We start from the raw sequence: 23,359 nt of genomic DNA, 5'->3' as shown, positions 1-23,359 counted from the left end.
AAAAATTAAATATATGGCTACCATTTAATTCAGCCAGTCGGCTTCTAGGCATTTGCCTAAGAAAAACGAAAACATATGGACACACAAAATTTTACCCACAAATGTTCACAGTAGCTTTATTGTAACATCTGCAAACTACAAACAACCCGAATGTCCATTACTTGGTAAACGGGCAAATAACTGTGGTGTATATATCCATGCAATAGAATACTACTCAGCAAGAAAACAGAAAAGAAACTGTATGTGCGACAACATGAATGAGTCTCAAAATATTTATGTTGAGACTCAAAAAAAGAAAGATATGTACAGACTCTATGATTCTATTTATGCAAACTGGCAGAAAATGTAAACTGATCTATTGTATAATAAAGCAGAACAATGGTTTCCTGGGAATGAGGTGGAGGGTGGGCAGAGAAGGTACAGGGAAGATGTTAGAAAGGATATAAATAAACTTTTGGGGATAATAAATACATTTTTTATCTTGTTTGTGGTGATGATTTCACTACTATAGACATCTGTCAAAACTTAATAAATTGCAAAATTTAAATATCTATAGATTGATTTTTGTCAATTATATCTTAATAAACTTATTTTTAAAATAAATATGAAAAAGTAAAGACTCTCCACGATTTCTGGTGAATATTCTTTCCCCTCTACCACTCATATACACATGGAACAATCATTAAATATCCTTCTACAGAGTGACTTACGTATCTCCTAGCATTGCCTGGAAAGTCTTGAGGCAGTGCATTTAACACCATTGAGAAAACTTCAGGTTATGTGCACGCACACACACACAGATATACATATCCACATGTAAATGCATTCTTTTTTTTTTTCCTCATGTTATATAGTGCCCAGCATGTTCTGGACGAAATGGCAAAGCCACTTTCAAAGCAGTAAGTGTAAATAAAGGAACATAAAAATAATAGGTCTTTAAATGTTGAGGTTGAGGCTGGACACAGTGGCTCATGCCTGTAATCCCAGCACTTTGTGATGCTAAAAAAATAAATGGCATATACTATAAGTTTAAATAATGATATTTTAAATTCATTCTTATTATACATGATGCAAGGACTTTAAACTCAGGGGACACAAATCTCTTCCTCTTCTTTTATACTTAATTTCAAAGAGTTTGTGATCTCTGGTTTACATGTTAATATTTTACTCATTCAAATTAAGATTTTATACAACTGATGTTAAATGAGTCCTTAGGACAAAACCAGTTTTGCAACACCAAATAAAGTAAATAAATATATAATCTACCATTTATCAAGTAGTTTCCACAAAGCTTAATCCAAAAAAGAAAAAAAAGTAAAATAAGCAAGCAAGAAATAAAGAAATAAAAAATAGAGTTATGTGGCCAGAGAATATTACTAAGATGTAGGTTAAAGCAATTATTGTTGTAATTCTCAAACATTAAAATGCTAAAGTACATCCCGATTCCATAGTACAGAATGCCCCTCCAAGAAAGAACTCATAAGCTACACAGAATGTTAAAAGTCATTTTCTAAGCTTAGTACTTTAGGATGTCCCTTCCTTTCTTTCCTAAATACCTATTAATGCTTTGCTTATTAGGCTCTAATCCCATGGGTTCTGAAACTTTATTGATAATAAGGACCACTATATATACATGAGAAATAGTAGAAATTTTAGGCCTGACAACCAGGAATTCTGACTTAATAAGTCTACTTTAAAACCAGGAATCTGCATTTTGTAAAGTACCACCTGAGGTGATTCTAATCTAAGCGGTCTAAAGGCCACTTTTTGAGAAACACAGCATTTAGAAATTCACTCTTCTCCAGCTGCCGATGTATTATTTACTAAGCAGCTTACAGTAAAATTATGCTGTATTTTGCTAACTTGAAAATTAGAAGCTGCACTATCTTTGATTGACATTAAAATGTATGGCAAGGACTTACTCACACAAGGAAACACAGCTAATGTCAATTCGAGCTTGATGGCCAAACATTTTGAAACACATGGTATATAATAAGTAAATCATGCTTATAGAATAATGGCAATGCCATTAGATACTGGCAAACTTCAATGACCCACTACGGAGTCCAGCTTTCGTGGATATCCAGGTATACACAGCATGATTCTCAGGGCAGGGAGCACATGTGGAGAGAAGTTCTGTTTGAAACACACTGTACACATAATGAGAAATGGCTATTTTAAAAGGCTAAAATTTACAGAATGCCAGACCTTTATATAGTCAAAATCTCTTTCCTCATTATAAATCACTTAACTTCAGAAAGCTACTGTAAGCATAACCTTTTAAATTCTGCATAATTATAATTACTTCAACCTCAAACTTTTTTCTCTTTGTGGCAAGGTCTTACTGTGTCACCCAGGTTAGAATGCAGTGATGCTATCATGGCTCTCTGCAACCTCAAATTTCCAGATTCAAATGATCTTCCAACCTCAGCCTCCCGAGCAGCTGAGACTAATGTGCCACCACACCCAACTAATTTTTAAATTTTTTGTAGAGAGAAGATCTCATTATTTTGTCCAGGTTGGTGTCCAAGCCTTGGGTTCAATTGATCCTCCTGCCTCAGCATCACAAAGTGCTGGGATTACAGGCATGAGCCACTGTGCCCAGCCTCAACCTCGACATTTTAAAGAACGAACTGTATTAGTCCATTCTCACACTGCTAATAAAGACACCCCCAAGGCTGAGTAATTTATAAAGAAAAAGAGATTTAATGGACTCACAATTTCATATGGCTGGGAGGCCTCACAGAAAGCAAAGGAGGAGCAAAGGCTGGGGAGGCCTCATGGCAGAAAGCAAAGGGGGAGCAAAGGCATGTCTTCCATGGCAGCAGGCAAGAGAGCATGTTCAGGGGAATTGCCCCTTGTATAACCATCAGATCTCATGAGACTTATTCTCTATTACGAGAAGAGCATGGAAAAACTTCCCCTATGATTCATTTACCTCCCACTGAGTCCCTCCCATAACATGTGGGAATTATGGGAGCTACAATTCAAGATGAGATTTGGATGGAGACACAGATTGTCCCCACATTTCAAAACCAATTATGCCTTCCCAACAGTCCCTCAAAGTCTTAATTCATTTCAGTATTAACTCAAAAGTCCACAGTCTAAAGTCTCAAGACAAGGCTAGTCCCTTCTGTCTATAAGCCTGTAAAATCAAATGCAAGTTAGTTACTTCTTAGACACAACGAGGATATAGTTATTGGGTAAATATTCCTGTTCCAAATGGGAGAAATTGGCCAAAATGAAGGATCTACAGGCCCTGTGCAATTTCACAATCCAGCAGGGCAGCCAAATCTTAAAGCTCTGAAATGATCTCCTTTGACTCTATGTCTCACATCCGGGTCACACTGATGCGAGAGGTGGGCTCCTATGTCCAGGTCACACTGATGTGAGAAGTGGGCTTCCATGGCCTGGGGCAGCTGCATTCCCACGGCTATGGAGGGTACAACCCCCCTGCCAGCTGCATTCACAGCTGGCATTGAGTGTTTGCAGCTATTCCAGGTACAGGCTTCAAGCTGTCAGTGGATCTACCATTCTTGGGTCTGGAGGACAGTGGCCCTCTTTTCACAGCTCCACTAGGCAGTGCCTCAGTTGGGACTCTCTGTAGGGGTTATGACCCCAATTTTCCTTCCACATTGCCCTAGCAGAGGTTCTCCATTAGGGCCCTTCCTCTGCAGCAAAATTCTGCTTTAACATCCAGGCATTTCCATGCCTCCTCTGAAATTTAGGCAGAGGTTCCAGAACCTCAATTCTTGACTTTTGTGCACCCACAAGCTCAACACCATGGTTAAGCCACTAAGACTTGGGTCTTACACCCTCTGAAGCTGCAGCCTGAGCTGTATGTAGGCCCCTTTTAGCCATAGCTGGAGCTGAAGCAGCTGGGATGCAAGGCACAATGTCCAGAGGCTGCACACAGCAGAAGTCCCTGGACCTGGCCCAGGAAACCATTTTTCCCTTCTAGGCCTCTGGGATTGTGAAGGGAGGGGCTGCCCTGAAGGTCTCTTACATGCCCTGGAGACATTTTCCTCATTGTCTTGGTGATTAACATTTTGCTCCTCATTACTTACACAAATTTTTGCAGCCCACTTGAATTTCTCCCCAGAAAATGGGGTTTTCTTTTCTACTGCATCATCAGCCTGCAAATTTTCCCAACTTTTATGCTCTGCTTTCTCTTGAATGTTTTACCACTCAGAAATTTCTTCTGCCATATACTCTAAATTATCTCTCTCAAGTTCAATGTTCCACAGATCTCTATGGCAGGGGCAAAATACCATCAGTGTCTTTTCATGGCAAGGGTGACCTTTACTCCAGTTCCCAACAAGTTTCTTATCTCCCTCTGGGACTACCTGAGGCTGAACTTTGTTGTCCATATCACTATCAGCATTTTGATCAAAGCCATTCAATAAGTCTCTAGGAAGTTCCAAAGTTTGCCACATCTTCCTGCTTTCTGAGCCCTTCAAGTCTCTAGGCAAGTCCAAACTTTCCCACATTTTCCTATCTTCTTCTGATACCTCCAAGCTGTCCCTGTCTCTCTGCCTGTTGCCCAGTTTCAGAGTCGCCTCCACACTTTTGGGTAACTTTACAGCAGCATCTCATTAGTGTATTAATCTGTCTCATGCTGCTAATAAAGACATACCTGAGATGAGTAATTTATAAAGAAAAAGAGGGTTAATGGACTCACAATTCCACATGGCTGGCAAGGCCTCACTATCGTGGAGGAAGGCAAAGGAAGAGCAAAGACATGTCTTACATGGTGGCAGGCAACAGAGCATACGCAGGGGAGGGAACTGCCTTTATAAAACCATCAGATCTCATGAGACTTACTCACCGTCAAGGGAACAGCATGGGAAAAACCCACCCCCATGATTCAAATGCCTCCCACCAGGTCCTTCCCACGACACATGGGGATTATGGGAGCTAGAATTCAAGATGAGATTTGGATGGGGACATAGCCAATCCATATCATGAACATATTATAATTTGTGTGTATATTAATTTCTCCTACTGCCTCTCATTTTCTTAATGAGCGAACATTCATTATCCAAGTCATTTAGGCACCTGAATTGTATAATCTTAATGCTTGCTTTTACTCCATCTGTCCAGATCATTCACCAAGTTCACCTGAAAATTATCTTCTCTTTCAGAACTACTTATTTGTAAAAAATTCCATTGTCATCCATTAGTTTAGGTACTTACCAGCTCGGGCTTGCAATGCCTCTTAACTAATAAGCTAGTCTTCAGACGTTCCCCCAAACTGCTAGATGTGTGACCATGAAAAAGTATTCTGTCTCTCTAGATCTGTTTCCTGTTATTGCTGTGTAACAAATTACTGTAAGTTTAGTGGCTTAAAGCAATATATATTTATTATCTCATGGTTTCTGTGAGTGAGGGGTCAAGGTATGGTTTAACCTTGGCCTTTGCTCAGCGTTACTTGGCTAAATAAAGATATTAGCTGGGGCTTTAATTTCAATCTGAGTTGGGGTCCTCTTCAAGCTCACTGATTGTTACTAAATTCATTACCTTGAGACTACATGTCTGATGTCCCTATGTTCTCACTAACTGTCACCTGGGACTACTTTCAGCACCTAGAGGTCACCCACAGTTCTTTGCCACATGGCACCCTTAAGCAATTCACAACATAGCTGTTTGTTTTCTTCTAGGCCAGGAAAAGAATGTATCTCTGACTTTAAGAACTTGCCTCATTGTATGAGGCCCATCCTTGATAATCTCCCTTTGATGAACTCAAAAGGGACCCACAGTGATGTCTGCAAAACCCATTTTGTAATATAAGGTAACATATTAGAGACAATCATATCGCATCATATTCACAATTATCTCCTACACACTAGGGGAAGGGTTTATACAAGGGTGTGGATAATTAAGGGTTATTATAGAATGCTGCCTAATGCATTAATATAAAAGCTACTTAGGCAGAAAAGATCTCAAAGTTTTGTACTAGTAAATCCTCAAACTGCACAGAACTAAACTTATACATGGAATGACAAGTTTAATGTAAATATAAGCTCTCAGGGAGCTGACAGACTTAGGAAGGCTATGCACATCTTTTCTCACACTAAATGGCAGATATTCGCTTTCTTGCTATGCAGAAGATTAAAGGCTGCAGTGAAACTACCTGTGGTTTTGGATGCAGCTCTGCCCAGAGGCACCAAAGGGATTTCGGAGTAAAACTCACATAGAGGGGATAAAAAACAGAGTTGGATGAAATCATGATTGTTTCATTTTACTTTTTAAAGCTTATTAAAAAAGCTTCACTATTGCCTATAGAATAAATTTCAAAACCTTAATCTGGAATAAACGCTCTTTCCTGACGTAACTGAACCCTGCCTCTTTGTTTACTTCCCATGCCTATACCACACATCAAGTTTCATAGTTATTTCAATCACATGCTGTCACTCTGCATAGATACAGGAAATTCATTTCTTCAAAGTGTCCTGCCACCTACTTTTGTCCCAAACACATATGATGAATTCCACTCCTTTGTGAAAGAAAATAGGAGTCTCAGGATCCCCAAATCACCATGCCAAAGAGAAAGTTAAGCTTGGGATATCAGAGAAAAAAAAAAAAAACTAAAAAAAAAAGCTTTTCTTTTTTTTTTCATGAAATGATAGCTACAATTTCACAAACCTATGTCCTAGCCTCATAATAACAGAAGGCCATGTATCTCCCCAAATGGTCTCTCTCCAAAACTGCTGACAAGGAAATTCCTTCTGGGTCCGATAATCTATCAGAATACATGCCGTCCCTATAAACTAGCCCTAAAACAGAGTTCTGTAAAACCTAACCGTGACAATGCAAATTACCAGCTTTACTTCACAGGTATGAGACAGAGAAAGACTAGAGACAATTCCTCTGCCTACCCGAGAACAGTGCATAATTGACTCCTTCCTCCACTTCATCTATTCACATAGTTATCTTACGTAAAATGTAGACTGACTGAGAGACAAGTGCATAATTTACTTTTCCTGTACTCTCTTTCTCATGTAAAATGTAGATGAACTGAGAGATAATCAAACTCTCACAAGAATGTAACCACTTGCCTCCCTGTCTACCCTTCCCCCAAACCCCTTTTTCCCCCTCTTATTCCCCTCCTGCTTGCTCTTTCCCCTTTAAATACTGAAGTCTTTAAACCCCTTTTAGAAAAGGCATAGACCACAGATGCTTCTGTGATTTGTGTTATTTTCTTGGGCGCGTCCTCAACCTTGGCAAAATAAACCTCTAAATTGACTGAGACTTGCCTCAGTCACTGTTTGGTTTATACACTGTTTAAGACACATTTACTCAATAAATAGATATTTACTGAGTGCCTGCTTCCATAAATGAACTGTTGAGCCTTAACCTCTCCCACAAAGTAGGGCTGATATCTGCTACTTCTGCAGAAAACTGTAGCCAGTTTATTTATCTGTGTCTGTTACATCTTATGTTTTCATATCTCTTTCTCAATTTTGAAAGCCCGGGAGGAATATTTTTGTTTTATTTGTTTATATTTCTAGGACTAATTTAGGAATTGGTACAACTCATCATGATTTCCTGAAAATAAGAATTACAATGATAATGATAATAATAGCTAAAATGTATTCAATGATTCCTTATACTCTGAAAACACTTCATTCATATTGTTTTATACGGAATTCTTGCAAAAGCACTTTGAAGCAACCATTATTATCCTTATTTAGCAAAGGAGAAAAATAAAGCTCAGAGACAGAGGCACGACTTCTATATGGTTTACTGATACTCCTCATTTTATATTCTGCATACTAATGTGATTCTGAAACAGGAGGTCAACATCACTCACACATTTAACACAATGGTAAACATGCACATTTTCAGGCTTCCCCGTGGGCCTGCTCCACCAGAAAATCTTGGATCAGGCCTGATAATCTGAGATTCAGCAAACCCTGTACTTGATGATGCCCTGGGCTTAATGGCTATAGCTTCAGAACCACCGTTCTATAATCAAGTGTGGACACATTCCATAAACTAGACCTTTCAAGTGACTTTTACCCAGAAACTTGGATATAAAATTAATATGTTAGGTAGTGATAGAGAAAAGATGAAGATTTGTATAAATGTGTCTATTTTTAGGAAAATATTCTCCATAACATGTTTGATAACCCCAAAGACATCTTAAACAGCTGCAGGTCAAGGTTCTTGGTTTCTTCATTTGCATCTTCACCAATGCAACGTAGAATACTGTGAAATTGAGAGGCATTTTAACAATTTTGTATTGAACTGAATTGAATTGAATTTGATTAGCCTGTCTTTTCCGTTTGCCTATTTTACGCTAGGGAGTGTCTGTTTAAAACGTGTCAAGTGATATTGTACTAAAAACAGTTAGATGGTAATAGGAAGTCAAATTTTTGTCTCTGAAAAGAGAAAATAGTGCTGGATAAGGTGGATTACTTCTTTAAATGAGGAGGGTTTGCTAAAAGACAGAAGAGTGACATTTTGCTTAGCATATCCAGAAACAGCAACTATAGTGAATATTCACTGTGTGCAGTAGTCTTTACCTAACTGTATTTACATATACACTTACAAAAATAAAATATATGCCACTCAGAAAGTTCACCATCTGGTTAGAGAGACAAACGATTTAAACCTGCTAAAGAATTACAAGATTAGATAGATAGATACATAGATAGATAGATAGATGCAAGTGTAGAGATAAATGCTCTGTAAATGGCAGTGCATTGAAGAGCATAGAAAAAATGGTATCTTCACAAGTTTTCAATACAGCATAGAACCATGTTCTGATTCTGTACCTATTTCTGTCTTCATTGTTGTTCTGATCTTGGTTCAGATGATTTTAAAATATGTTGTTTACAAGATTAAACTTTTCATGTTTCTTCATATGAGCAAAAATCTTTCCCCTCCTGCCCAGTGCATGATTAAATCTGTTTGGCATTTAAAACAGAGGCCAATTTTGTCAAAAATTCACTTCCTTTATAAATGTCTGAGTATATCATGGGTTTGTCATGCAGCTACAATATGAAAAACAATCAAGCAATATTAGTGAGGTACTTAATATGTGAAAGTGTATGACCTCCTTGAGGATACAAGAGAGGCAAATCCTTGGAACACAAACAAAATACTAACAAAGTGAGAACTAAGTAAACAACAAATTAATTAACTAATTGTCAGAATTTAGGAAGAAAAAACATATAGGTAATAAAATAATTCATTGAAGGATTGTATATAAGAAGTGCATTTTAGTGCAAGCCAAGACCTTCACACAAAAGGAAATATGTGATGTGTAAGAGTTCACTGCCTGGAGAATTCTTACAGGCTACAGAAAACAGATTTTAAACTTATTCAAAAGTTTAGGGCTTTCCATTAGAAATGCTTAAGCAGAAAAGTGCCTGGATCAGATACTTGTTGTAGTAAGATAACTCTGGAAGCAGTGTGGAACATCCATTAAAGAGAGATCTAACCAAGTCCAGAAATGCCTAGACTAACATATCTTAGAGGCAAAATTAGAACGGATGTTACTGAGCCTTGACAGAATTCAAGAATCAGGTTACATAGTAACCTGAAATTTAATTTAGCATAATAAGACGTCTAACTTGTGTCTTGGGACTGGCATTTCTCAAAATGTAATCCAATAATGTATATTTATTAGAAATACTAAGGCAAAGGTAGTGATCAGGGTAAAATTATGGATAAGGACTTTTTCTTGGGAAAAATTATGCAGAGAAAGAGTAATTAAAATAGGAAACTGATCAAAACAATTGTGTGGATTATAATCATAATTTCTCAGTAATATAGGCAATCTTATCTGCTAAGCCTGTATGCCCATTACGAAGAATTAATTAGTGTGATATAAGGTATCACAATTATAGGTTAAAATAGTCAGAACGTCTGAGCATGGTGGCTCACACCTGCAATCCTAGCACTTTAGGAGGCTGAGGCAGGAGGGTCACTTTAGCCCAGGAGTTCGAGACCAGCCTGGGCAACATAGCATGATCTCTACAAAAAACAAAACAAGTTAACCAAGCATGGTCATGCACGCCGGTAGTCCCAACTACTCAGGAGGCTGAGGCGGGGACATCCCTGGAGTCTAGGAGTGAGAGGTGCAGTGAGTTATGATCATTCCACTGCATTCCAGCTTGAGTGACAGAGCAAGACTCTATCTCTCAAAAATAAATAGATAAGTAACATTTTAAAATAAGCAGAATGGCTTGCATAAACCTGTCTCATAGAAAATAATGTTGAAAATAATACATATTACAATGGCACAGGAATTATGTTTTAATAATCATCATAAACAATTCTTATACTTAAATACTAAGCCATCTCCCTTATAAACTTATTCCCCTCCTAAAGAATGTATGTTTCATTGTGTGTGTGTGTGTGTGTGTGTGTGAGACAGAGAGAGAGAGGGAGTTTAAATTTAGGTGTCTAAAGAATTTAAAGTATGCACTTTTACTTAAACAAGTACACATTTTTGCCTTTCGTGAGACTTAACAGGAATCAATTTTATTGATATTTAGCCAGTTTTATTCTCAGAACTCTATAATTCCCGAAACCAAGTTGAAGAAATAATTTATACAGTTTCTCTGTCTTTAACCTAAATATTATATGTGAGTTCTGAAATAATAATATATAATATATGCTAATTCCTTATTATTGTGAAATATGAATCTATGCCTTTCTTCATATATTAACTGAATTATTTCCTCAACTTTTCCATAAGGCATATATTATTTTTAAACCTATTATACAGAAGAGGAAAATGAGGCACACAGGGATTATACTTATATATTAATATACCTTGTAAAATTACCTTACTTAAGAATGAGTAAATCTGGTTCAAATGATGCATAATCTGTAAGAGATACTACGGTTTGAAAAATAATGTAAAATGACTTTTTCCTAACATGTCATACTGGTTTCAGCACATTCATTTTGATTTTCATTTTTCTATTCTTTACCTTTAATCTCTTTGTCATTTTTGAACCATCTGATATCAGCTGCAGGTTTACTACCAGATGTTTTGCAAGTCAGCTGCATCAAGTCACCTTCCATAACTGGTGATGAGAATCCACTAATCTGAGGCTTTTCAGGAACACCTGAAATTTAAGCAAATGATGAAGTGAGCATTAATCTTCAGGGCTGATTTGTTATTATGTCTATTACTTTCACACATGAAACTGAACTGGATGGTTAATTGACAAGAAGTTCTCAATCAAGTTAACAAACTACTATGTAATAAACTGCTTCGTGTGTGTGTGTATACATGCATAGTTGTATATGTCTATATGCATACACACAAATGTATATACATGCGCATACACATAAATGTATATACATATCCATACACATGTGTATGTGTACAGATATATACATATATAGCATCAAGAAAATCAGGAAAGTATGTAAGACGCATATAGCTCAAAGTAATTTTTTAAATTAAATTGTAACTTTTCTTTTTTTTTTTTTTGTTGAGACAGAGTCTCACGCTGTTGTCCAGGTAGGAGTGGACTGGCTTGATCTCAGCTCACTGCAACTTTTGCCTCCCGAGTTCAAGTGATTCTCCTGCCTCAGCCTCCCAAGTAGCTGGGATTACAGGTGTGTGCTACCATGCCCGAATAATTTTTTTCTTTTTTTTTAGATAGAGTCTTGCTCTGAACCCAGGCTGGAGTGTAGTGGTGCAATCTCTGTTCACTGCAACCTCTACCTACCAGGTTCAAGCAATTCTCCTGCCTCAACCTCCTGAGTAGCTGGGATTACAGGTGGGTGCCACCACACCTGGCTAATTTTTGTACGTTTAGTAGAGATGGGGTTTCACCATGTTGACCAGGTTGATCTCGAACTCCTCACCTCGTGATCCGCCCACCTTGGCCTCCCAAAGAGCTTTGATTACAGGTGTCAGCCACCATGCCCAGCTTAATTTTTGTATTTTTTAATAGAGACGGGATTTCATCATGTTGGCCAGGCTGGTCTCAAACTCCTGACCTCAAGTGATCCACCAGCCTTGGCCTCCCAAAGTGCTGGGATTACAGGTCTGAGCCACTGTGCCTGGCCTCAATTGTAAAATTTTACCTGTGAAAATACCTGTGTGTAAATCTTAAAAACAATCATTCAATATACTTTACAATTTACTAGTGTAGAGATTTTAAAAGGTAGACTGCATTGAAGAAAAAAACCCACAAACATATTTCTCTATCCCTTACCAAATTAAAATTTAACTTTAGCTTCTTTCTTTCCTGATTTCATGGTTCTTAAAGCTTAAAAAGAATATTATCCTCTGTGTATTTTGTGGCCAGGCACGGTGGCTGATGCCTGTAATCCCAACACTTTGGGAGACTGAGGTCAAGAGATCAAGACCATCCTGGCCAACATGGTGAAACTCCATCTCTAGTCAAAACACCAAAAAAAAAAAAAAAAAAAAAAAAATTAGCCAGTGTGGTGGTGGGCGCCTGTAATCCCAACTACTCAGAAGACTGAGGCAGGAGAATCGCTTGAACGCAGGAAGCGGAGGTTGCAGTGAGCTGAGATGACGCCAATGCACTCCAGTCAGGCTACAGAGTTGGACCCTGTCTCAAAAAAAAAAAAAGAAAGAAAAGGAATGTTGAAAAGCACCAATATGAGAAGTACAAATTAAACAACAGTAACACAGTAACCACAAAGATGCATGAGAAATTAACATAACTACTCTTGACATTTTTTATCTTCACCTACATATTACCTGCTTTCTTTTTTAAAAATCTATGCCACATCACCATTTAATAAACTGAATTCATCAGTCATCTATTCTTTGAGTTTCAAATTGACTCTCTACAGAACAATACATTAACCTTATGCAGTTGTTATCCTGAAATACTCCATTTTAGTGGGTATATTTTGTCTTTAATGGCAAACTTGTGAAGATTTTTATAAAATAGTCCCAGTGTGACTTGCAAAGAAATATGTTTTATATCCTATGCACAAAACCAATTCACTAGCTGGATTAACTTTAATATTCCCACCCAAAAGAGCAGCATGTGTTAGTCCTTTTAAATGCAACATTGTGCCTTTTTCTATCTAAAGAGGAGGGCAAGCTTAGGGGAAAAAAAAAATCAATCTTTAAATTCCTCTAACTTGTTCAGTACACAGGTGTGTTTCAATGAACTGCAGCAATTTCAGCTGATTGGGGCACTGACGTCTGTGGAATCACAGAGAGCTCGGAGCTGCAACGTTATTTCCTCAGAATCTCTATGAATGTATTGCTTTTTTTGTGTCACTTTCACCTTTGGGAAAATGGCCCAATATTTAGAGAATAAAAACACAAAGAAACTACAAGCTGCAAGCTCAGGCGACATTAGGTACTTCATTTAGGAATCTAGAAAATATAATTTTAAAAGGAGAGAAGGCACATGGAAATATCAGGGTCATTTAAATGCACTAAATACACAAGCAGGTCATATCTGAGAGCCACAAGTTCGCGAGAAAGGCCCTTATCAGGTGACTCACATGATCAAATAAAGGAGCATAGTACAGAATACAAGGTGAACTCATAATGCTCAGTATTGTGTCATTTTGTAAAAGGATCAGAATATATACAACATACAGATTATGTGATAAAAAAAATTAGCTGAAATCAAGAGAACCGGTGTCTACTGCTGGCTAAGAAACAAAATAGCTGTGTGTCTTCTAGCAGTCATATACATCTTTGGATCTCTCTGTCTTTGTCCCTTTATAAAATGCAGAAAGGGACTGAATGATTTTAAAATGCCTTTGTTAAAATATAGCAGAGAAAGGATTAAAACACATCTATTCATACAATCTTTGAAATATATTTTTGTATTGAATTATGTTGCTGTAGCCATATATATCACTCTGGTTGTGTGAGTACATGGTGTTAGTCCCTTGCACTTACCCAGAACGGTGAGATAGGCCTTGGAAGTTTTGACAGGCATCGTAAATAAAGAACAAGTGTACTGTCCTTCATCAGAGAGAGACACATCACTGACACTAATACTCAATTCATGCCAGGAAGCGCGAACCAGCTCGATCCTATTGTCCCTTAAAGCTGGGAAGAGAAAATATTGAAAACGTAAATAAAAACATCAGAAAAAGTCAGTGTTTTTAGACTATATATTTTCAACACAATACAATACACGTTTTCTTTGGCCATACATTGAAATCTTACTTCTTGGAACAGTTTAAAAGAAAGTTTAAATACATTGAAATATTGTATCAGATATTTAAAAATCAAAGTAGAATTAGGTGCTCCTTAATGTTTCCAGAAATCACTTTATAATTAAATGATTACATCTAATACAATACTTTAGATGAGGTAGATACTGATGTTGATAAACATAGCTTTCCTCTACAAATCTTTCATAGAATACCAGTGCCAAGAAAAGCTATACACAAAGTGGGTTCACTTCTATGGACAGATAAATTTGGTAAACTGTGACTGCGGCAGGCCTTCCAAGGCAACAACAAAAATATTGGCATATTAAAAGCTCTCTGTAGTAGAGGCACTTGAACTATTTAAACTTGAGCTGATAGTGAGCAGAAAGGCACCTGTAAACTATCTGATTTTTAAATTTGCTCTGATTGGTTGGTGCCTCTGCTGTACTGTATGTTAATGTAGTCTTTCATCTGAATCACCTTTTCTATCACAAGACACTCATTTTCACAGAAGATATTTTAGCATCTTGCTGAATTATGCTTCACTTGACTCATTTTGGGGGAGAAAAAAAGCATTAAAAAGTTTATCATTAAGTGCTCCACTAAGTAGGGCTGTAAAATCTGGAATTAAGCAAGCGGCAACTAAAAGAGTACTCTAAATGGTAGAAAGAGTGAGGAGGACCAGTTAAAGACACCAGCACCCAAGGAAAATCCCAGTAGCTTCCCAAACAATAGTAAAAGATGATCCAGACCCAGCTTCTCCCAACCACAACCTAGAAACAGAAGTTAGTCTAGGTAGACTCATTTTTTATGGCTGGTCAAATGAGAATCCATCCAACAATATCAGGAGAGACTGGCTTGCCTGCAAGGGGAGTGAAGTAGGAGCCTTACTAACAGCAAACAGCTAGGCAAAGTGACCTGTTTTTCCAGGGTGCCTAAGACTTCCCCTTTCCATCTGGAGGTACTGAACAGATAAGCAGCTCTAGTAGTGTGTGTGGAAAGTGAGGCAGGAGGGTATACGCAGGGACGGGATGTCTCTACAGCAAGTACAGAGCCCTGGAAGTAATCCTCTTTTCATTCGCTAGAGCAGGGGTACGCAACCCCTAGGCCATGGGCCAGTTCCAGTTTGCAGCCTGTTAGGAACCGGGTCACCCAGCAGGGGGTGAGTCATGAGCTAGCCAGCATTACTGCTTGAGCTCTGCCTCCTGTCAGATCAGCAGGAGCACTTCTCATAGGAGAGTGAACCGTATTGTGAACTCTGCATATGAGGCATCTAGGTTGCGTGCTCCTTGTGAGAATCTAACTAATGCCTGATGATTTGAGGTCAAACAACTTCATCTCAAAACCATCCCCCACACACACACCGCCCACCATCCATGGAAAAATTGTCTTCCACAAAACCCGTTCCTGGTGGCAAAAAGGTTGGGGACCGCTGAGCTAGAGCATATTTTACCTCCCCTAGACCACTACAGCTTAGCCTGGGGAATCTCCTCTTGTCCCTTATGTGGTCCAGAAGAGATCAGTGTGGTCCCCAGTAGAATTAGATAAATCAACCTGTCCAAATAGCAGCACAAAGTCCCTAAAAATTAAATTCTCATTAGAACCACAGCCCATAATTGAAAGCTAGGACTAGCAACTGCTTCTGAGAATAAACTTAATTAGCATCCAGAGTCTCTTAACATAATAACCAAAATGCTCAGCATATAATAATTAAAAAAACTTACTAGTCATAATAAACACCAGGAAAATCATAACTGAATGAGAAAAAATGATCAACAGATGCCTATATTGAGATGAATCAAATATTGAAATTTTTGACAAAAATTTGAAGAAGCCATTATAAAATTACTTTAATAAGCAATTACTAATTATCTTGGCACAACTGAAAAAAACATAAAAACTTAGCATGCAAAATGTTATTAAAAATGGATGTTATAGAAATAAAAATATAAAAGCCAATATAAAAACTAATTGGATTTGCTCTATAGTACAGTGAAAATAACAGAGGATAGAATCCGTTAATTTAAAGACAGAGAAATATAATTCACCCAATCTGAATAGCTGAGAGAAAATAGAAGGATAGAAAGAAAAGATAGGAAAGAACAGAGCCCCAGGGACCTGTGAGACAATACCAAATATCTGTCAGTGGTATCATTAGAGTCCCAGAAGGAATGAAGAAAGAGAATGGGACTAAAAGAGTATTCAAAGAAATAATGGTTGAAAACATTCCATATTTGGCAAAAGTCAGGAAGATACAGAATCAATCAAGAAGCTGAGTGAAACCCAAGTAGGAAAAACCTAAAGAATTCTATGTCGAGATACATCAAAAGGAAACTTCTGAAAATGAGCCTGAGCCTTACTGCCTGAGCTCCACCTCCTGTCAGATGAATGAGGGCACTTCTCACAGGAGAGTGAACTCTACTGTGAAAACTAGAAGAAAACTAGACAAACTTCTTGAAAGGAGCTCAAGAGAATGGCTTATTACCTGTAAGAGAATACAAATTCAAATGACAATACATTTCCCATTTCAAATCATGGAGGCCAGAGGAAGTGGTGCGTTTTTCAACTCCTGAATGAAAAGAGCTGTCAACTATGATTTCTTAACCAGTAACACTATCCTTTAGGAATCAAGATGAAACACATATGTTCTTAGAAGAAAGAAAAACAGATAACTTGTCTCTAGCAGGACTGTCTTAAAGCAAAATTAAAGTTTTTCAAACATAAAAGAATTAGTAATAAGAGGAAATATTGAAGCACCAAGAAGGAACAAAAATAATAGCAAAATATGAGAAAATAGAATAGACTACCCTTTTCCTGAGTTTTTTTCAAATATGTGATTATTAAAACAAAAAGTATAAATTTGATAATGTCCACCATTATTAGAGAAGGAATACTCAAGACAAGAAAAAAAGTGGATAGGGCAAAGATACCTAGTGGAAGTAAGGTTCCCATACTTGAAGTGGTAAAATGTTGCTACTAGTAGACTGTGTAAATTACATCTGTTAATTGCAATACCCAGAGCAACCACTAAGAAAGTCATACAAAGAATACACTCAAAAACTCTTTAAATAAAGATGGAATCCATTTATATGATGTTTTGAGATAACAAAATTACAGAGGTAGAGAACAGAGTTTGGTTGCCAAGGGCTAGGGATGGCAGGGGGCGATGGAGAGTAGAGGGACATGGGTGTGGCTCTGAGAGGAAGAAGGGATCCTTGTGGTTCTGGAACTGTTTTGTCTCTTGATTGAAGTGATGGATACATGAATCTACACATGTAATAACATTGTCTAGAAGTAAACATATACACACACACACTTACACATATGAACACCAAAACAAATACATGTGAAAAGGATGAAAACCAAATAAGACTATTGAACTGTATCAGTGTCAGTTTCCTCACTGTGATGTTGTTTCATAGCTTTACAGCTGTTTGTTGGGTGAAGGGTACGCAAGAGCTCTCTGTATTATTTCTTACAACTGCATATAAATCTACAAAAAAATTGATTAAAAAATTTTAATTCACATTTGACGGAGTAGGGGGAACAGTTAGGATATCAAAGCTTAAAATTCAATGTACACATTTACTACACAAGAGGGTGATCCCAAATGCCATATATTTTTAAATTACCTGCACCTTCCCTATATGCTTTGTGAGAGGAGCAGATAATTACAAAATATATAACCTTTGGGAAAATTCTAAATCTTCATGATTCTAAATATCTTTAAAAAATCATCCTCCCACAAACTCAAATAATAAATACCTAAATGATTGTATCCCCTTGGCCATCATTCTTTGTGAACTTTAATTGTTTAGGAAGATATATACTTGCAAATATTTTTAAAATTGATTTATACTGAACGTGAAAAATAAAGCAGGTCTGTGCTTGTGACCGTATTTGGATACAGCACACTTAAAAAAAATTTCTACTTCATACTCTATCTCCTACATGCCATGATATAGATGCCTTGTTTAGCTGGCAGAGGAAAATAGTAGGGCACAAATTTGTTATTCTCACAATAGGAACTCATGCTATATCAACCCCTTTTCAAAACAACGATGTATCCATCTAAATATTTATCTTCTATGAGTATATGTATTTATATATAATGTCATAATTTTATTGCTATGTGTACATATATATTAAATGTATATGTATATTATATATATGCATGTATTTTGTTCACACATTTTTAAAGAGGTCACCAAAAGGAAAAATCTCAAATTTCTGTCATGATACTGTATGGACAGAACATGTTACCCACCTCCTGTGTTCAATTTCATTTCCCCTAACACAGGTTCCACTGACACAGACAGCACTTACAATTCTCAGTGAATCCTGACAAAAGGAATTTAACTCTATTTTAGCCAGACTGTATTTTGGAACCCGTATAACATCGCTAAACTTAAACTGAATTGCTCAAAACATACGAATATCAGACTTTCATATTTAAACCATTTTCACTGAATAAGGCTAAAGGTACTGATTTGAAATTAAAAGACTTGGCTCCAGATGCTTGTGTGAGGTCAGTTTCTGGTGATAATAACTTCTGATTCCTTTCATCTTTGGATTATGATGAGAATTGAATGATATCATGTAGAATGTAAAGTGACTTAAAATACATCTAGAGTGACATTTTAAAATTAATTGGGGTTTGGAATCCTGAGGATAAACTAGATATTTTAGTGTCTGAAATGTTTCAATCAGTTCAACTTACCAAATGACATACTACTTTCAGTTATTTATATGATTATTACCAGCCTTGACTAACTAAAAACTAGGCTCTGAAAAGTGGAACATATGAAGTTTTATGTCAGTTTCATTAGAGGTTAATCATATTAACTTGAGCAAGTTACTTAAATATATCTCAGTTGTCTATGAGGTAAAACTCATAGACATCACAGTGCTACATCACAATGAAAGCATAAAGAACGTGGTTTAGAATTTTAGATCTGAAATATATGGAATATATATTTAAAAATGGACAACACATTCTTAAGGACCAAGGCACTGCCACAATTACTACATGGATTATTTATTGTGTACATTTTCTCAATAGTTTATTGGCTAAACACTGGAGCTGCCTAACACGATTTTCCACGAACTGAATATTTTAAGTAAATCCTACATCCACACTGTTAATCTTTTCAGATTCACAAACACTTATGATGTCATCTACAGTTCACTTTAAAACAGCATTTCAAGTACAAAAGAATATGGAAAAAACCTTTAACAGTCCAAAGAGGAATATACTATAACTCAATGGGTTCCCTGTGAGCAGGAACCTTGTTTCACTATTTCAGCATCCTGAGCTATAGCTATATACACAGTAGGCATTCATTCAGCAAGTAGCTATTGAATTGAAACTGAGAGCTAAACTCTGTCTATATGTGATAAGAACACAGTGAAAAAGAGCTGAACTAGGAAGTCCTCTTCAATATCTCTCCACAGGATCCCCCATGGGACAGAAGCCAAAAAAAAAAAAAAGGAAAAGAAAAAACAGAAGAAACAAAATGTTCCATTTAGACACTGTTAAGTATAAAAGAGCTAGAAATATCATGCTACAAAATTTTTTTTTAAGTAAGTGACAGTTCACTGGAAAATGATCGGAACTACTGGATGAGCGAACTTTGAAAATATTTTCATTTTACCTTATGGTTTCCCAAAACACAAAAGGCCATAGTTAATCAGTGACCAATCATATCATTTAACTTTTCTGTGTAGCAGTTCCCAAATATATAGTGAACCTAAATAAAGAATTGTAATATTGTCAGTGGAAATAAATTCAATCTTTTAAAAAATGTTTCCCTTTGAGGACACAGAATATAAATCATTACCTGAATGTCCTTTTCAACAATAAATTAAAAACTCAAACATTTTATTTAAAAATATTTTAAAACATTAAACTAGGATCGAATAAAGAATAAAAGAAATGAGTATGTGTAATAAAAGAAAAAAGATCATTATTCACGTATCAGAGAGATTAAAAATAAGCTAATGGGTTAAGTAGGCCACTTTGAGGTCATGCCCTAACAGCCATTAGTTGCCTGCTACCCACCGGTGAGGTAATTTAACAGTTCAAAACTCTAAATTCTGGAAGATTTCATCTTGGCTGCGTATAATACTCTACTATACGACCAATGAGTAAAATTCTATTAAATAGTCCTTAATTCTGGATAAAATGATTTTTCCAATACACCATTGGTTTCAAATGGTTCATCAATCATACAAATGTGTATTTTGGATTCATGCTGAATAAAATAAAAATGCCAAAGACAATTAATTGGAGGATTTTAGACACATTTTATGCCCATTCCTAACAAAAGGTGCCGGCATATTTAGTAAGTTGTATATTAATTAGTTTCAGATCAAATTAACTTAGTAAGAATTGTACTGTTTAATTTATGTAGCATTATTTATTCAAGAAGCTGCTAGCAATTTGTGAATACTTGCATTAATAGTGTTCTTTCCTGAAGTGTTATATTTATAACATACTCCTTGCTGGAAACTTTAAAAAGTATCTTTAAATTGATTTCTAGTGAGTAATAATTCATGTCACATTTTAGAATGCTTAAATCATGATTGAAAACTTATATTTCACTGTGAGTCACTTTTAAGAGGACATTAAAATGCAACATTTCTTACATTTTTTTCTAGTTCACCCATTGGACATGAAACTTCCCCAAATTGGGGTTATGATATATCTTTTTGGACTTTTTTCAAGGCCTCACACATGTCATGGTACATATTGATACCCATTAGTAATTTACTAGATTAAATTGAATATATGGATTATTAATCTTCAGCATACAATATTCTACAATTGTATTAACAACATTTTCAAAAATTCCATGTATGAAGTGAATATTTTATACTGTGTGATTTTTTTTATCATTATAATTCATTATATTTTATAGACAGGTACTAAAGGAAAACCTACATCAGGATAATAGAAATCACTTCAAGTATCCCTTGGCTACATGAATTCTCAATGTTAATATAATTAATGCCTTAAAAGTATAACATTTTACACTCATAAGCTTTAGCCAAGGCAAACATTGCACACATTTAAAAGGTTTTAAATGTACTTAATCTCCAACTAGTAAGTTTCATTTCCTAACCTAAATTCCATGTCACTGATGTGGTAGGATTTCAGCAACCACAGGGTGTCAGCCTCCATTTCCCTTAGCCTCAGTGTGTGTGCTCTCCACCCAAGAATCCCACTCAATTCCTACAGAAAGTTCAGATGTGTAAGTACAATAAGCCAAGTGTTACCTATGGGAAGATATACCTAAAAACTCTACGCACAAGGTCTTTGATGCAATATCGAATTTTATTTTGCTCTCTGTTGCCTGAGAGTAGACTACCTCTGTTTCTAACTTTGTTCTTTAAGGTTACCCAGACAAACACTGCTACTTCTAGACTTCTGCAACAGGCTTGCTGTCTGCACATTGTCCTCTGCTCATTACTTACTCTGCTTTACTCCTATTGTTTTCTCCGAAGCTGGTCACTAACAGGACTGACTCATGCAATCTGCCAGACCTGTTTTTTCAGTTGAAATCTCTACTTCCCCCAAGGATCAGAATCCGGACAAGAATTTGAAGCTTCAGTGAGGACAACTTTGTTTTTTATATACTAGAATAATTTTTCTGCTAATTAGATCTGTACCCTAATAAATCAGAAAGGAAAACTAAGTCAAATAAATTATAATAAAGCTTACAAAAAGGTCATAAGTCTAAGACTTAACACTTGTCAGATGTTATACTTTGTATCTTGAGCTGTATCTTGAAAATATGCCACTAGATATTGCAAAAGAGGCAAGATGAAAGAAATCTAACCAGTCTTATTATCAAAATGTTATTTTATTTGTTGGTAGCTCCATACAATCTTATTGGATATATTAAAATCAGTATGTGTCATTTGTAATGGTACAAATTGCCAGGGGAAAAAAAATGAGATTTGTGTTATAGACGGAATAAAATATCAAACAAGTGAATCTTTTTCTGTTTTGTTCTTTTACAGTCATACAACATAAAACAATCTAAATCAATCTTCTGGAAAATTGGTAAAAACAACCATTGCTCCAGAGCTCCTTTTTGGTATACCAAGTTTCAGCCTGGACTGAATTTTTACTGAAACCATAGTAAATGGAGTTTTCGAATAGAAATGCAAACAGAACCTATGCAATAAATCTGGAAACTGTGTCACTATTTGAAGAAAGTTTTTCAGTAATAGAATTTCAGTTTTTACACCCTAGTATTTCTATGTTTGGTATGGTAGTTTTATGAGAGAAGACTGTTAACAGATAGCCATCAAAATTAATTAACTACAAAATTCTAATACACATTTTCAAGAGCCTTATAGAGACAAAATATTTCCTCTCCATCCCCTAAAAATAAACACTTGTGAATATTCTGTTTCCTTCTTCAAAACACAGTATTTCCCTAGGTGTTTGTCACATTACCGTTTTCATTTTTCTTGAGAAAATATATTTTGGTATTTGATAGCATTCACAATTTGAGATCACTCACTATTGGCCTGGATCTTTAGAACTAGAAAATGCTGTGGTATTTGAACCATACAATTTTGTAAGTCCTCATTCTTTTTAACAACCTACAATATATTGGTCTCCTCATAGACATATGAAATTCGTTTTTTATATCTAACTATAAAACCACCATATGTAGCCATGTGGTGTAACTCTCATGTAGCATTTATATCAAAGAGACAAGAAGATTATATGTCATGCTGTTATGGAAATGCATACACAAAGGTAGACTGGGAATCAAAACCATCTGCCTTCATTAGATAGAGAAATCAGCCCTTGGTATTTATAATCTGTCTTGTAATTTTACAGGATCCCATATTCTGTGAAAGCCTTTGGTTGATGCTTACAACACAGGAAGGGAAAATGACTCCAGACTACATTGTGTACAGTTCTAATAATCCCAAAGTTGTTCCTTTCACAGCCTGAAATTTGGAATAAATTTTTCACAGTTCTGTTTTCATTAAGGTAATAACATAATTATTTAATGAAATAAACAACTTCTTAGAGTACACAAACTGAAAATCCAGGAACACGTTGTACAATTAAGAAATTGTTCATTTTTATATTTTTAAAATGTAGGCATAACCACAAAAATATTAAAATAATATAAATTTTATTAATAATAGTCCATAATTTTCTATGAAATGGGTTTAATATTTTTCTTTTTTTTTT

The 23,359-nt window shown here is 36.1% G+C and overlaps 1 protein-coding gene across 3 annotated transcripts in view; it reads right to left on the bottom strand.

The window, feature by feature from the left end:
* Positions 1–23,359, bottom strand: part of CADM2 (cell adhesion molecule 2) — a 1,120,439-nt gene that overhangs the window by 160,988 nt on the left and 936,092 nt on the right. For all 3 annotated transcript variants that reach the window (XM_011927577.1, XM_011927576.1, XM_011927578.1), the window contains 2 exons: positions 13,877–14,029; positions 10,950–11,087 (listed from right to left, as the gene is read on the bottom strand). In XM_011927577.1, coding sequence (XP_011782967.1) covers positions 10,950–11,087; positions 13,877–14,029 — 291 coding nt within the window. The remainder of the gene's footprint in view (positions 1–10,949; positions 11,088–13,876; positions 14,030–23,359) is intronic.

Source organism: Colobus angolensis, unplaced genomic scaffold (assembly GCF_000951035.1).
Source record: "Colobus angolensis palliatus isolate OR3802 unplaced genomic scaffold, Cang.pa_1.0 Scaffold73, whole genome shotgun sequence".
In the NCBI taxonomy this organism is placed as follows: domain Eukaryota; kingdom Metazoa; phylum Chordata; class Mammalia; order Primates; family Cercopithecidae; genus Colobus; species Colobus angolensis.
The sequence above is the reverse complement of the archived record's forward strand: the minus strand, read 5'-3'. Positions and strand labels throughout refer to the sequence as shown.